The sequence below is a fragment of the Marmota marmota genome, unplaced genomic scaffold (assembly GCF_001458135.2).
Source record: "Marmota marmota marmota unplaced genomic scaffold, marMar, whole genome shotgun sequence".
NCBI lineage: Eukaryota > Metazoa > Chordata > Mammalia > Rodentia > Sciuridae > Marmota > Marmota marmota.
The window spans coordinates 15,423,870-15,439,231 of NW_026000057.1; the positions used below are offsets into that span (position 1 = coordinate 15,423,870).

The following is a 15,362-nucleotide window of genomic DNA, read 5'->3' on the forward strand; positions in this document are numbered from 1 at the left end:
GGTGGCATGTTTTCTCTCATAGGCAAAAGCTAGAGAGGAAAAAGGAAAACAAAGGTGGGGATGGATCTTCTAAAAATCAAAGGGAGACCAGTAGGGAAAGGGACGAAGGGGTGGGAGACATGGAGAAGAGGAGAAATGTTGGGGAGTCATATTGGCCAAGTTATATTGTTATATTGTGCATATATGAGTATCTAACAAATCCCATCAATATGTACAACTATAATGCATCTGTTTAAAAACGAGGAAATAGAAAAAGTAAAATTCATTATAAAATATGTTAAACATTTACCTGAAAAAAAATTACACCTTCAGAAAGAAAGTTGTACTTTTAAAAATTTAAGTACTTGATAAAATATGTAATTGGTAGAATCTAACAATTCATCCAAAACCTAGCATATACTAAGCATTCAATAAATGTGTATTTTACTGAATAAAATCTAGTGAAAGTTGGAAGTCACATTATCTTTGCCTATCTACAAAGTTTTTCCAAAGCACCATCTTTTATGGGGAAGGGTCAGGCTAACAAAATGATGGTGGTATATCAAGGCATAGATTTTTTGTTTGTTTTTGGGGGCACATCAGGGATAGAACTCAGGGGCACCCAACCACTGAGCCACATCCCCACCTCTATTTTGTATTTTATTTAAAGACAGGGTCTCACTGAGTTCCTTAGTGTCTCGTTTTTGCTGAGGCTGGCTTTGAACTCATGATCCTCCTGCCTCAGCCTCCCAAGCATCTGGGATTACAGGCATGCACCACCGTGCCCATCTAAGGCATAGATTTTTTTTTTAAAGTAGATTCCAGCAAATGGAGCAAAAAACAGTTAAAAATAAATAAACAGGGTAATCAATGGAACTGCCTATGCTTATCACTTAACTTAGTTAGCTTTTTTGTGTGGGTTTAATTTCACCAACCATGGATTATGAATTCTCATATCTTGAGGAGAGTCCAACATAATGCCTTGCATGAAAAGGCATCTGATAAAAACACAACAAGCAGGTGTAACAGAAATAACAAAAGGAAATTCTTCTCTCTAATTAGCAGTTTTCTGGAAAACTCCTTTGAATCCAAGTTACCTCATTGGACATCTCATTTGGTTTAAAGAATGTATGCAGAAAACAGTTACTTTTTCAACAGTTATCTTAATTATTTCAAAAAGACAAAGCCCCCCTCACTCGCTGAAGACGGTCTGCCTTGCCGCGTGCACTCCCTGCCGACGCCCCGCAGAAATGCTTCGACTACCCACAGTCCTTCACCAGATGAGACCAGTGTCTAGGGCACTGGCTCCTCATCTCACTCGGGCTTATGCCAAAGATGTAAAATTTGGTGCAGATGCCCGAGCCTTAATGCTTCAAGGTGTAGACCTTTTAGCCGACGCTGTAGCTGTTACAATGGGGCCAAAGGGAAGAACGGTAATTATTGAACAGAGTTGGGGAAGTCCCAAAGTAACAAAAGATGGTGTGACTGTTGCAAAGTCAATTGATTTAAAGGATAAATACAAAAATATTAGAGCTAAACTTGTTCAAGATGTTGCCAATAATACAAATGAAGAGGCCGGGGATGGCACCACCACTGCTACTGTACTGGCACGCTCTATTGCCAAAGAAGGCTTCGAGAAGATTAGCAAGGGTGCTAATCCTGTGGAAATCAGGAGAGGTGTGATGTTAGCTGTTGATGCTGTAATTGCTGAACTCAAGAAGCAGTCTAAACCTGTGACAACTCCTGAAGAAATTGCTCAGGTTGCTACCATTTCTGCAAATGGAGACAAAGAAATTGGCAACATTATTTCTGATGCAATGAAAAAGGTTGGAAGAAAGGGTGTGATTACAGTAAAGGATGGAAAAACACTTGAGGATGAATTAGAAATTATTGAAGGCATGAAGTTTGATAGAGGTTATATCTCTCCGTACTTTATTAATACATCAAAAAGTCAGAAATGTGAATTCCAGGATGCTTATGTTCTGTTGAGTGAAAAGAAAATTTCTAGCGTCCAGTCCATTGTACCTGCTCTTGAAATTGCCAATGCTCACCGTAAACCGTTGGTCATAATTGCTGAAGATGTTGATGGAGAAGTTCTAAGTACACTTGTTTTGAATAGGCTGAAAGTTGGTCTTCAGGTTGTGGCAGTTAAAGCTCCAGGTTTTGGTGACAACAGAAAGAACCAACTTAAAGATATGGCTATTGCTACTGGTGGTGCAGTGTTTGGTGAGGAGGGTTTGACCCTAAATATTGAAGATGTTCAGCCTCATGATTTAGGAAAAGTTGGAGAGGTCATTGTCACCAAAGATGATGCCATGCTTTTGAAAGGAAACGGTGATAAAGCTCAAATTGAAAAGCGTATTCAAGAAATTACAGAGCAATTAGAAACGACAAATAGTGAATATGAAAAGGAAAAACTGAATGAACGACTGGCAAAACTTTCAGATGGAGTAGCTGTGCTCAAGGTTGGTGGGACAAGTGATGTCGAAGTGAATGAAAAGAAAGACAGAGTTACAGATGCCCTTAATGCTACGAGAGCTGCCATTGAAGAAGGCATTGTTCTGGGTGGGGGCTGTGCTCTGCTTCGGTGCATTCCAGCCTTGGACTCACTAACTCCAGCTAATGAAGATCAGAAAATTGGTATAGAAATCATTAAAAGAACACTCAAAATTCCTGCAATGACTATTGCTAAGAATGCAGGTGTTGAAGGCTCTTTAATAGTGGAGAAAATTCTGCAGAGTTCCTCAGAAGTTGGCTATGATGCTATGCTTGGAGATTTTGTGAATATGGTAGAAAAAGGAATCATTGATCCAACAAAGGTTGTAAGAACTGCCTTATTGGATGCTGCTGGAGTTGCTTCTCTGTTAACTACAGCAGAAGTCGTAGTCACAGAAATTCCTAAAGAAGAAAAGGACCCTGCAATGGGTGGAATGGGTGGAATGGGAGGTGGTATGGGAGGTGGCATGTTCTAATTCTCAGAATAGTGCTTTACCATTATTAATGAACTGTGACAGGAAGCTCAAGGCAGGGTTCCTCACCAATAACTTCAGAGAAGTCAGTTGAAGAGAATGACTGAAGAAAAGGCTGGTTGATGTTTAAGAAAATCACTATCACCATCAGTTACTGGTTTCAGTTGACAGTATATAATGGTTTACTGCTGTCATTGTCCATGCCTACAAATAATTTATTTTGTATTTTTGAATAAAGACATTTGTACATTCCTGATACTGGGTGCAAGAGCCATGTACCAATGTACTGCTTTCAACTTAAATCATTGAGGCATTTCTACTACTATTCTGCTAAAATCAGGATTTTAGTGCTTGCCATCACCAGATGAGAAGTTCAGAAGCAGCCTTTCTGTGGAGAATAATCGTGTACAAAATAGAGAAATATCCAATTATGTGAGAACCTTTGTGTAATAAAAATTTGTTTAAAGTAAAAAAAAAAAAAAAGACAAAGCCAAAAATCAAAAACACGATCCTCTCTTCAGCACCACCTAAGGCATGTGGAGATGCAAAACCACATAGGTTTGTTTGTTTATCAGCTAATCACTCATAGTGGAAAATCCTTGTACATGAGTTTTTCTGGATGTACATCAGTGTATGGTTACAAGGTTACTGATGGAATTGGAGCTGAATCCTGGTAGTCTAATGAATGTATAAAGTACACCAGGTCATAGGGAAGAGCAACCTTGCACAAGTCCCACAGTCCCCTGTACTTGTCAATACAGATGTAGCCACTCTGTGAGCTACACAGAGCAAAAGCCCACAGATCCGCCTACACCTGGATCACTTGGGAATGCTCACCTCATGAAACAATGGATATCATTTTTGTTCCGTGCTGCCATGACAACGGGTGCCTGTTACAGTAGTAACCATGCAAATGTGACTGGCAGAGCAGTTGATGAACAAAGAGAAAAGTAAAAATAATCTACTTCCCACATATACATCTAGCAAAAACCACAGGCTCCCCGTCCTCTGCTTCTGTAAACAGCAATCATTGTGCTGCTCTATCTCTAGATTCCACATTTAAAAATAAATATCAATATGTACCAATTCAAGGAAGAATCTCTACTTTTTTTCATATTACTGAATCACAAGTTAAGTCACAGTGGTATTTCTTTGTGGATAAGTACAAATATTTTTAATGCTACGATATATTTGGATCTGGGGATCTGGTTTGTGGACACAGTACTTAAACCCATACACCACACCTCATCTGGATAAGTACCAGCAGTCAAGCATCACTATACCACAGACTCTAGATAGAATCACTAAGCAAGTGGCAATCTATTTTTAAGGAAGGAAAGTTCATGTTCTATAATTTGAACAAACAGAACTGCATGAAAATAACCTCTTGCCAAAGGCACATCCACCTTCCTGTAAAGATTTTAAGAGTGTGCAGACTAAAACAATAATTTTTACATTTTATGAAATTCTAATTTTATAATGAATTTATACTATGCAAATAAATATTAAATGGGAATGAAACAAGCTTATCATAATAAAATGTTTCCTTTCAATATAGTGAAACATTATTTTTAACTTGTCATTAAATAAGTTTATAATTAAGCTAAAAATCATGTTCATTTATATCTGAAAGGAAATTATCCCTGAAAACTTATATTTTGTTTAACTTACTGTGAGTCAAAAAAATTGACATTACTGTGAGTTAAAAAACATACCAGTTTTTTACATAGGTTTTACATGGAATTTTCATCAATTTTATTTTCTCCTATAATAGGGATTTTATTAAAAGGAAATTAACAAAAGTTAAGACAAACTGAATGATTATAGCAAAATGCAACTCTGTTTATAGTTAACAAAATCTAATATAACAAATCTAATAACTATTTAAATGCATGCATTTTCATGGAACTCAGTTCTCTTAATAAACAAATTAATTCTGACACTGATTAGTTTTGGGTTATTAAAAATAAATTTTAAACTTTTTTCAAAAATTATTTTACATATCATATAGAATTTCCCATTCTCAGATGTACTTGTTTATATGTTCCTTGAATTAACAGGTTGCTATAAAATAAAGTCCTTTAGGTAACCTGCTAAGACATTCCAGAAAAATGCTGATGTACTTCATAATATAAAGCCTCTAATCATCAAAATAATCTAAACTGGCATGTATCTTTTTTTTTAACCATATCTCAAATGAAGAAAAAGTTCAAAGAGGGTAAGCAGCCTGCCTAGAGGAAGAAACAAGTGACCAATGAGGACCAATGTTTACAGACATCCGGGTGACCTACCCTGCTGCCTCCCTGGGTAGACAAGACCGTGTTCTTGCTTTCATGGAGATTACAGACTAATGCCTCCAATTATGGTTCTCTATGTTTCCTCTCCAGTGACCAGCATCATATTTCGCAAAGTGAACAAACTTAGTAGGTATTTGAACTAACTAACAAACTTAGTAGGTATATTAAAAAAAAAAAAAGAAAATGAAAGAATGAATACTGGCTTTATTTGGCTCACTTATTGGGAGCTCACTCACATAGTTCAAATAGCTAACTACTAAAAGGTGTCTAATTAGGCCATAAGCCATGCTTCCCCCTGTACAGTCTCTTGTAAAAAATAAAATAAAACAAATCTCAAAAATCTTAAAATTGCAGAATCTTAAAATCACAGAAATGTAATACCTTTGAAGTAACAAAGAACTTACTGTACAGACAAAGGGGATCCTATTCATAAAAAGTCAACCGAGGGCAATGGTTTATAACTCTTGACTTCAGGACACTTTTAAAATCATTAAGGACTCCTAAAGAGAATTTATTTATGGGGGTTATTTGGCATGTTAAGAATAAACAGAATTTTAAAAAATATTTTTAAAAAATTACATTTCATCATAATTAACATATTCCAGAGGAAATTGGTATACTTTCCAAAGAAAATTTAAGAGAAACAAAATTTTTATTTCAAGTTACAATGGAATATAAGCTCTAAATTCCAATAATCACATGAGTGCTTTTTTTCAATACAAACATTGCACTGAGAGATACAATACATATGCTTCATACATTCCTCTCATCACTGTGGATATTAAAATGATATATACTTATGTTTACCATTAGTGATATTAATGTTTTTTATTGTTCACAAAGGACACTCCTAAGTGAATCTGGCATTTAGCTAATGTGTTTTTTCCCTGTGAGTAGAGTGGTAAACAAGACTGTAATGACTAGTAGTAGTTTAGTGTCTGTCTTAATTCATGCTAAAACATCAACAGATTTACCCACTAGTGCAACTATCAGTACAATGGAAACAGAAAAAAAAGGCTTTCAGTATTATTATGAAAATAATTTTGACTTCATGGAATCCTAAAAAAGGCAAACACACACACACACACACACACACACACACACTGCTACAAACAGTCCCATTCAATTTGCCCATGCAACAGTAATGATTCCTTAAAGTTCATATATCTCTTAGTAAATTGTGTCCATAAACAACATAAATGTGATTGGGAAGAGAATGAGACTAACAGAATCCTTATCCCACTTTTGCACTGGGTGAACTCTCAGTTAACTCTTCACACTCTGAGTCTACTTCTTCATTAGCCAATAATGTACCATAATTTTTTTAAAAAGTAGCCAAATATATATAGAAGTAGAAAAGAGAGAATGAAAAAAAAACTAAGGAATATCTGTGTGCCCTCCCAGGTATTCCTGTGGAAACACTATCAAGTCAGTTTTTCCCATCATTTAATTTGCTTCCTTGCAGATGTACTTAGAGGGCCAATGCACTAAACTCCTGTTTCCCTGTAACATACCAGTAAAGTTGGTTTCAGCCCATGGTTGGTTTCAGTCTATGGTTTAATGGCACAGGTAGTGAGAAAGCCAGTTTCAAAGCTAGTTTAAGTAATGTATTAAACAATCTTTGAATCTCAAATGGTTGTACATAGAATCCCACAGGCATTCTCAAATCTGTGATCTCTCCAACAGCTATATGTATTTAGACTTACTGACTAATATGTACTAACTATGCACTGATCCGCCTAAAATATTTGTGGAAGAGTGGAAATAAACAAAAATAATATATAGTTAAATAATATGTGCTGCACTTTGATTTATTATGTTATATTATCCCACTTTATTTATTCCTTTGACAGAGACAAGAGCAAAGACCAAGGTCGACCAGTTTCCTAGTCTACTTTTTATATAGATGAGGCTTTAGAACAATCAATGCCAATAATCTCTGAAAATTAATGTAAACAGTAAGTGAAAAAATATATTAATTTTTACAACAATATGATCTAATAATCCCACCAGTGGGTATATGTCCAAAGGAAATAATATCAGTATGTCAAAGAGATATCTGCACTCCCATGTTTATTACCTCACTATTCACAATAGCCAAGAGTGAAACAAACTGAGGTGTCTGATGGATGAATAGATAAGGAAAATGTGGTGCACATTCATAATGGAACATTATCCAACCATATAAAATTAAATTCTGTCATTTTCCATTTTTACACAATATGGATAGAGCTGGAGGATGTTATAGTAAGTGAAATAAGTCAGGCATGGAAAGAAACACACCATTTGGTCTCACTCATATCTGGAGGTCAAAGAGTTAATGTCATAGAAGTTGAGAGTAGATTAATATTTACCAGAAGCTAGGAAGTATGGGGGGGGAGGAAAAATGGAGAGAAGATGATTAATAGGTACAGGGTGTAAAGACTCATAGGAGGAACAACTTACAATGTTCTCTACCACAGTAGGGTTTAACTATGGTTGACAACAATTAATCATACATTTCAAAATAGCTAGTAGAAGCAAATGATAAATGTTCAAGGTCAATGGATATTCCATATACCTTACTTGGTCATTACATATTTTTTAAAATATCACACTGTATATCCAAAAATGTACGAACATGTCTTATGTGTCAATTAAAAATTTTAGGAAAATGTTTTTAAAAAGGAATGCACAACGTTCTAAAGGATTCCATGTTGGAAGCCAATACCTGAAGAATTGTGTGCTCCTTAACAAGAGAGACATGCATTGATTCACGGGCAGCTTTTAAAAGAAAGTATGCTGGGCTCCAGAGAAGTACATTTTGATTGCAGAGACCAGTTAGCTAGCAAGCTATGTCTCTATGTCAAACATAGCTCAGTGGGGCTAAACCACCTTTTCTCTTCGAAGTTCCCGGCATGAAAACTCAAATAAATAGCTAAAATCTGTGAAATGAGAGAACATGGTCCCCAAATGTCATGTCTCAACTAGAAAAATAATGTCAAAGCCCAAAAGGGAGATTCACAGGTCAATGCCTTTGTATTTACTTTCCCAAACTGTGATATTTTGGAAGGGAATTTGAGCACCAGAGAAGAAGATTCCATTAAGGCCCATAAAAAAGGAAAACCATTTGCCTTTTGAAGTATAGACCCATATAATTCTAATGTTGGTTTCCTAATCTCCCCAAGGTTTTGAGAAGGCCTAACACTCAGAAGGAAACAGGTCAACTTCTGCAAAGGGAGATGTTTCAGAATTCCTAGATCAGATGCTGTTTGAAAGGTTAAATCCAAAGGAATTCCCATGTGGAAACAGAATGTGTTCTGTAGACACTTAAAGTGGAATTAGATGTGCAGATCAATAAAGAAAACAGCTGGGAAGGTACCACACTGAGAAACACTGGTTCCCAGGCATGAAAATGACATTTTGTCAGATTCAAAAGACAAGTTACAAAATCTCAAATAATGACACAGTCCCACAGACTAAGTGGAAATTGTCCAGATAGAACATAGAAATCCCTCCATTCAGATGTGTTTAATTTAATTGAATCCCTTAAACAATTCCCTGTATGTCCATAATTCCTGGTTTTGTTTATAAAGTAAAATAAGAAGTACTGAACTATGCCAACAGAAAAAAAAATAGAACAAATAATTATAAAGCAAACTACTCAAATTAAACACCTACAAAGCCAAACAAAGCTTTTTATATGATGTTAAAATGTCCAAAAGTAAGAAATATATAATCTGTAGTATCTGTCACATTAAGACTCTGGTTATAGTCTGGAGAATATTTCTTGGCTGCTGCCTTATAGACATATGTTCTCAGGAATAGATTTTCTCTATTATCTACCTCCTACCACACCCTTATTTCTGCCATAACCAAACTAGATATTGGCTAAACTAAGATTTTCCTAGGAGCAGCAAGTTGAAGAAAAATACATAGTCAATTGCCTTTACAGTAGGTAAATTTTTAAAATACACACAGATATCCACTTATTATGCATGGATTCATGCATACATGCATGCAAAATGATCTTTAAATTGACTGGAAAGATGTGTACAGATTTCATTAGAGGGATGACTTGTGGGGAGAAAATGCAGGAGAAGAGCAGAGGGTGACATGAGTCAAAGGGAACTTCAACTTATTATTATATCTCTGAATGCAAGAATGAAAAAAACATTGACAGAATAATTCTGGATAGGAGAAATATGGTATTTGTTTTGTTACTCTTATGCTTTGGTATTTTTTTATGACTGAATAAAAGGAATAGAAACCTTGTAACAGAATCTAGGAATAAAATCTCAAATGAGTTTGCAAATTCTGTAGGCTGAGAACCCCACAGTTAATAAATACTTAAGGAAGTACTCTGCAGTTCCTTTGTCTGTATAAAAATGACAGTCTCTGTCCCAATCTGACCTGAATGACAGGTCCAAGGAAACTGATCTTATGTGGTCTTGTGGATTCTTGCAGCACCAGATGCTGTAATAGGCATCCCTACACTGTAGAAAATTCAAAGAAATACCAATATAATCCCTACTACTAAGGGGCTTTCCATATTTGAAGACTCAGAAAATCATAGCTATGATAGTTATATATACATATAAATACATATATGCAATTCAAATCTTTATACATGGAGCGGTTGTAGATATGCTGGTTGAGTTCTTGATATCTTCCAGGCATTATAAGTACTTTGTGTGCATTACTTTATATTATTTTCATAATAAATATGTAAAGAAGATAGAATTATTCTCCCACTAAAAGAATAGATTGTAGCTTAGTGGTAAAGTGTAGTTTAGTATTAATAAGGCCCTGGGTTCAATCTGCAGCACCAAAAAAAAAATAATGATAATAATAATAATAATAAATTAAAGTTCAGAAAAATTATGAACTCTCTACTATTAAACAAGCTGGAATTTGAACTCATATCTGTTTTACATGTGCAATATTCTGTCACTTCTCTATAAATTAAATACAATATAAACTTATTTTAAAATTATATGAGATGTCCAGAAGAAGAAGGGTACTTAATCCAGTTAAGTGAGTCCCAGAAAGCTTTGCAGGAGTAGTGCTGCAGTGGAGAATACGCCAGGAATGTGACAGCAGATAGACCATGCTCTACAATACACACACACACACACATACACACACACACACACAGTGCAAAGGAATGGTGACAAGATGGAAAGGAAGTTAAAAGGTCAGGTTATAGCATTTCTTAAAAGTAATTGTCTTTTTTTCTGTATAAACAGTTCTACTGGATAATCAAACAGGAGATTAGGGAAAATTTGTCTTCAAAGAAAAATAATAAATGAACTAATAGTGAAGAAGTAGGATAGAATGAGGCTATCACCATTTTCCAATGCCTGCCGAACTGATGGATCACTGTGAGTGTCTGTCACTGTTAATATCATGAAAATGATTAACTGGATATTAATTGTGTCCTAATAAAAGAATGCAGCACTATCTATTATGAAGGTTTGACAAAATAAAGGCAAATCTTATCAAGTCTCTAAATTTAACATCAATGTGCATGGAATAAAGACAAAAATATAGTACATGGAAAAAATATTGGAATATAGTACATGGAAAAAATAATGGAATATAATACATGAGAATAAAACAAAGTCACCAAAGAAGTGCAACCAGCAAAATCCAGAGTGTGACCTCCATTAAACAAAAGTCTAGTTTCTTCAATAAGTTAATGGAATTGGGGGAAAGTAAGAGAAGTGTATTCTATAAGCTAAAAGACAGACCAGCCAATCACAGGGGTAGGCTTAATTTGATTCTGATTCAGGTAAACTGAAATATATAGCATTTATAAAATAATTAAGAATCTGACCACTAAATACATATTTGACTGGAATTGTTGCTACATTTTCTTTGGGGTATTATAATGTGCTTATGTGTAATAATGTACTCATATGTTTCATCCTCTAGTGATACATATTGAAATATTTTCAAATAAAATAACCTGATGTCAATGACTTGCTCCAAATTAACATGGGCACAGGAATTTGACAGGGTAGAGATGAAACAAGACTGGTAATGAGCTGATGATTGTTGCAATTGGATGATAGGTACATTAGAGCTCATCATAATATCTTGTTATGTTTAATTTTTCCACTTTTTTTGGGGGGGTGGTGTTGGGGATTGAACCCAGGGCCTTGCACATGCTAACCATATGCTCTATCACTAAGCTTCTATAATAATTTTAATGCATTATTTTCCAAACAAATGGAAGTCTTTGGAGATTCTGTTTTGACAAAGGCAATGTGATTAAAAGGGAAGAAGGAAAGATCAATTGAGAATGATTTGCACATTAAATGGCAGATGAGGAAGACTACAGCCAAGGAGATCCATTATGAGTCTCCTACAACATTCTGACTGTATTGATGAAAGTCTTATTAATTCCAGTAGCATTAATAAGAATGAAAAGGAAAATATGACAAGGGTGATTATGAGGAACTGTCAAAGTTTGCTGCTACTTGACTATGAGGCACTAAGCAAAGGAAGATTAAAAGGTGACTCTAATTTTCATACCTGGCAAATTTAAAAATAGAAATGTCATGAATAGAAATAGGTAAGTCAAGAGGGCAAATCATTAGGGGATGAGGTGACAGATTTGCTTCCAGACATCAATTTGAAGCAGCTGAAATGACCAAATGCTATTTAAAGGAAATTGTTTAGCTATACATGCATAGAAATTATAACCTTTGTGGCTTTTTACTCAAAAGCGATGACTCATTTAAAAATGAAGTATTATATATTAAACTTACTGTAATAAAATATAATTAAATAAAAAGTAAGACAAATATTGGATTTAAAATTAAAATAGTTCAAATCCTTCTCTAATAACAACAATTTCTTGGCATGTTGTAGCCCTTTAATTTACACCCTTTTCTCTGCAATAATCTGTTTCCTCGTCTCATAAGAATAAATATCAAAGTTTTGGGCCAATTTGCTCGGTTATTGTAAGCAATACTCAGAAGAATGAAATGATGGTGTCATAATTTTAAAGGTCTTCTTAGGCCTTTTTAGATGAAATAACATGATCTTATTAACTAGCATCATCAATATTGAAATGATTTTCAATTTCACTTATGACAAAGGACAAAGTTTGTTGTGTACAATGAAAATTCTATAACAATTAAAATACATTTCAGTGCTTAGCATGGCCACACCTGCAAAGTTTTAAGTTTATCATTTGTGATGCCTAGAATCATACCGTCCCCAGATCCTTTACCTTAGTAAGAAACTCCCTGTAACCAAGCAAACCACTCAGATTCTCTGATTCTCTCCACACAAAGAAATTGGGAAGATACCTCAACAAAAAAGTAAAAAGCAGAAATATTTCATTCTCTAAACCCTCTGATCCTCAGCAATCTTTGCTCATCAGATCCCAGCCATTTCATCAAGCTGACCAATATTGCCAAAGCTAAATCCAGAATCTCTTGGCTACTCGGAGCCAAGAAATTATCTGACTACCTCATCTCTCATTGTTCACTGGGAAATAAATGAGCAATGATAGCAGTTTCTTGCTTGGATCAATCAATAAGTACATAGCTGGAGGTCATTTCGATTGGCAATATTCTAGTTCTGTGAAACAATAAGACTGACCCAACTATTTGAAATCCTAATGTCCAAGACTCTGAAGCAGTATGCCTCTTGCTGACAGAGCCCCTGTCTGTGTTTTTCTTCACTGGCTTCTGAAAGCTAGAAGTGAGACTCTTATCATGGAGCAGAAGGGAGAAAGGGAGGGTTGCTTGGGAGAATTTCATAATGTACCAAGAAGGCCATAATCAGAATCTTTCTTTAACTAACATATAGAATGTTCCTGAAGAAACAAATATCATTTTAGGAAAAAAAATAATAAGTTTCCTCATATTTAAAAGAGAGTTGGTTGAAATTTTAACTTTTATTTTTATCCTAGTATTAAACGGAAAAAAATAACCCATAGGATCAAAGGAGAAGGGAAGAGGTCAAAGATTAACATTCCTTAATCAAATTCATTAGATTCAGGAAATAATCTTTACAAGCCATGTTAAAAGAAAGGGAGAGGTAACAGAAAAGAGACCACTCTAAGGGACAAGGCATACCAGTTCATATTGTGGTTTCTTGCTGAATATATGAACATAAGTTTATTACTCACAACCATCTGAGACAAAACTACCTTTAGGAAACAGGAAGTTTCTGTAAACATCATTTTTTCCCATTCAATGAACTTTTTCACACTTTTAGCTCTTTGCTAGGATCAATCTCTCTTAAAACTCTTTTCCTGTCCCTTGGACTCACATAATTTCCATGTGTTCTTTCATTTTCACGCTAAGTGTCAAAGTGTCATATTCTCAGTTCACATTCTCTTACCTCTAATTCCACAAGAATTGACAACACCTTATTTCTTTCTGCAAAATTTTAGACTTAATAATGGTGCTTGATATAGTGTATCATTATTTGTCTCTTATACCTAGATTGTATAACTCTTGAAGGCAGAGAGATGGTCTCATTCATATTTTTATCACCAAAAGTAAAACTGCTCAGTATCTAGAACAAATAAGAACCTAAAAGAGTTTATTAAATTCAAGTGGAAAGAACTATGTAATTCTCTTTGCTGATGGTAGAAGCAAGTATTTTCCAGGATATGGTTTTGTTCATCCTCTCTGTGAACAGCCATTAATTTCTCATTGAATAATAATGTATTCTTGGAAAATATAATGTAAGACAGGGTCTTACCTTTGAGAAATTCACAGCTTACTGGAGAAGACAGACTAGTCAAATATAATTAAACCTTAATGAACTGAGACCTACCATAGGTATAAAAAACCATAAGAGAATTAAAAAATAAAATTATTTGGGAATGACTTGCAATTTAAAAAATAAAAGTAATAGCTTATTTAATTTTTATTTATTGCTACTCTTATTTCTGGATGACCAATTTGTTTAATAAATGTTAAAATTTATTTGCAACCTTATGTACCAAGCATTATTCTAAATGCTTTATGTGTAAAAAAGTATTTAATCCTCCCAATAACCTTGTATATATGCATTATAACCATCCTATTTTTACAGATGAGGAAACCAAGGCAGAAGGAAGTTACAGCAACTTCTCAAGTAAGGAATTACTAGCACAGACTCAGGATTCAAACCTATAGACCAGCTCCAGAGTCTACATTAACTATCATACTACAATGTCCCTTAGATCAAAATACAATCGTCTTCATCTCAAATTTGTTCCTGTCAATTTATATAATCTTGAGAAATTTGACCAAATCTTAGAAATTCAAACATTCTCTAGAATCCTTCTGTTTGTCTTCCTAACAGTGGAGAATTTTAGTCTATGCAGTTTATAACCCCCAAGCTTCAAGAATAAAAGACTACTTGTCTCTCACATTTTACAGAGCCAGTAAATGGCATGCATAGCCTTTGTGAATGTAGATTCATTAATTGGGTGAAACAAAAAGAATGCTGTATACAGAAAAGTAACAACTGGTTTCTGTATTCCCCAGCCCTTGCGAGTATCACAGAGGAAGTGATTTTACTTTGCTTTGGGGATAATTTGTCTAAGATTGTTCACAAAATCCATCCAATACATTCCTGAATATCATTGAAAAAAGCATATATTTTGACATTCAAATAAAATTTTTCAGTGTCAGTGATGAGACAGAGTATTTTGTAAAAAAATAATAACTATGTACCATGAAACCATGAAAAATGACCTATTTGTTGATGCACTCATTTGTCCAATAAAGTTTTTCAATTAGTATATTTCTATGAACATTTTATAATGCTAAATACAGAGGCAAAACAAATACAAATAAGATGTGATCTTATATAATAGTGCAACACCTTGGAGTAAAATCTATGAGTCAAAAGATAAACAACAAATTAAGAAAAATTATTCTGGGGAATCACTAGAGTTTGGATCTGGAATACCAGCTAAAGGCCCATATTTTTAAAGTCTTGGTCCCCAGGGTAGTGCTACTTGGAGATGGTAGAACCTTTAAAAAGTGGGGCCTAATGGGAGGTCTTCAAGTCACTGGGTATGTGAACCCAAAGGGATTATGGTATCCCAGGCTCTTCCTCTTTCTCTTTAACTTCTTAGCCATGAGACAAGTTCTACCACTCATTTCTCTCATAATGT

At 34.7% G+C, this 15,362-nt stretch overlaps 2 protein-coding genes across 4 annotated transcripts in view; one reads left to right on the top strand and one right to left on the bottom strand.

The window, feature by feature from the left end:
* Positions 1 to 15,362, bottom strand: part of Gask1b (golgi associated kinase 1B) — a 59,675-nt gene that overhangs the window by 14,342 nt on the left and 29,971 nt on the right. The window lies entirely within an intron of this gene.
* LOC107141289 (60 kDa heat shock protein, mitochondrial-like) lies at positions 1,187 to 3,204 on the top strand. The gene has a single exon (XM_048813565.1). The coding sequence runs from the start codon at positions 1,230 to 1,232 to the stop codon at positions 2,949 to 2,951; it is 1,722 nt and encodes a 573-aa protein (XP_048669522.1). The 5' UTR covers positions 1,187 to 1,229; the 3' UTR covers positions 2,952 to 3,204.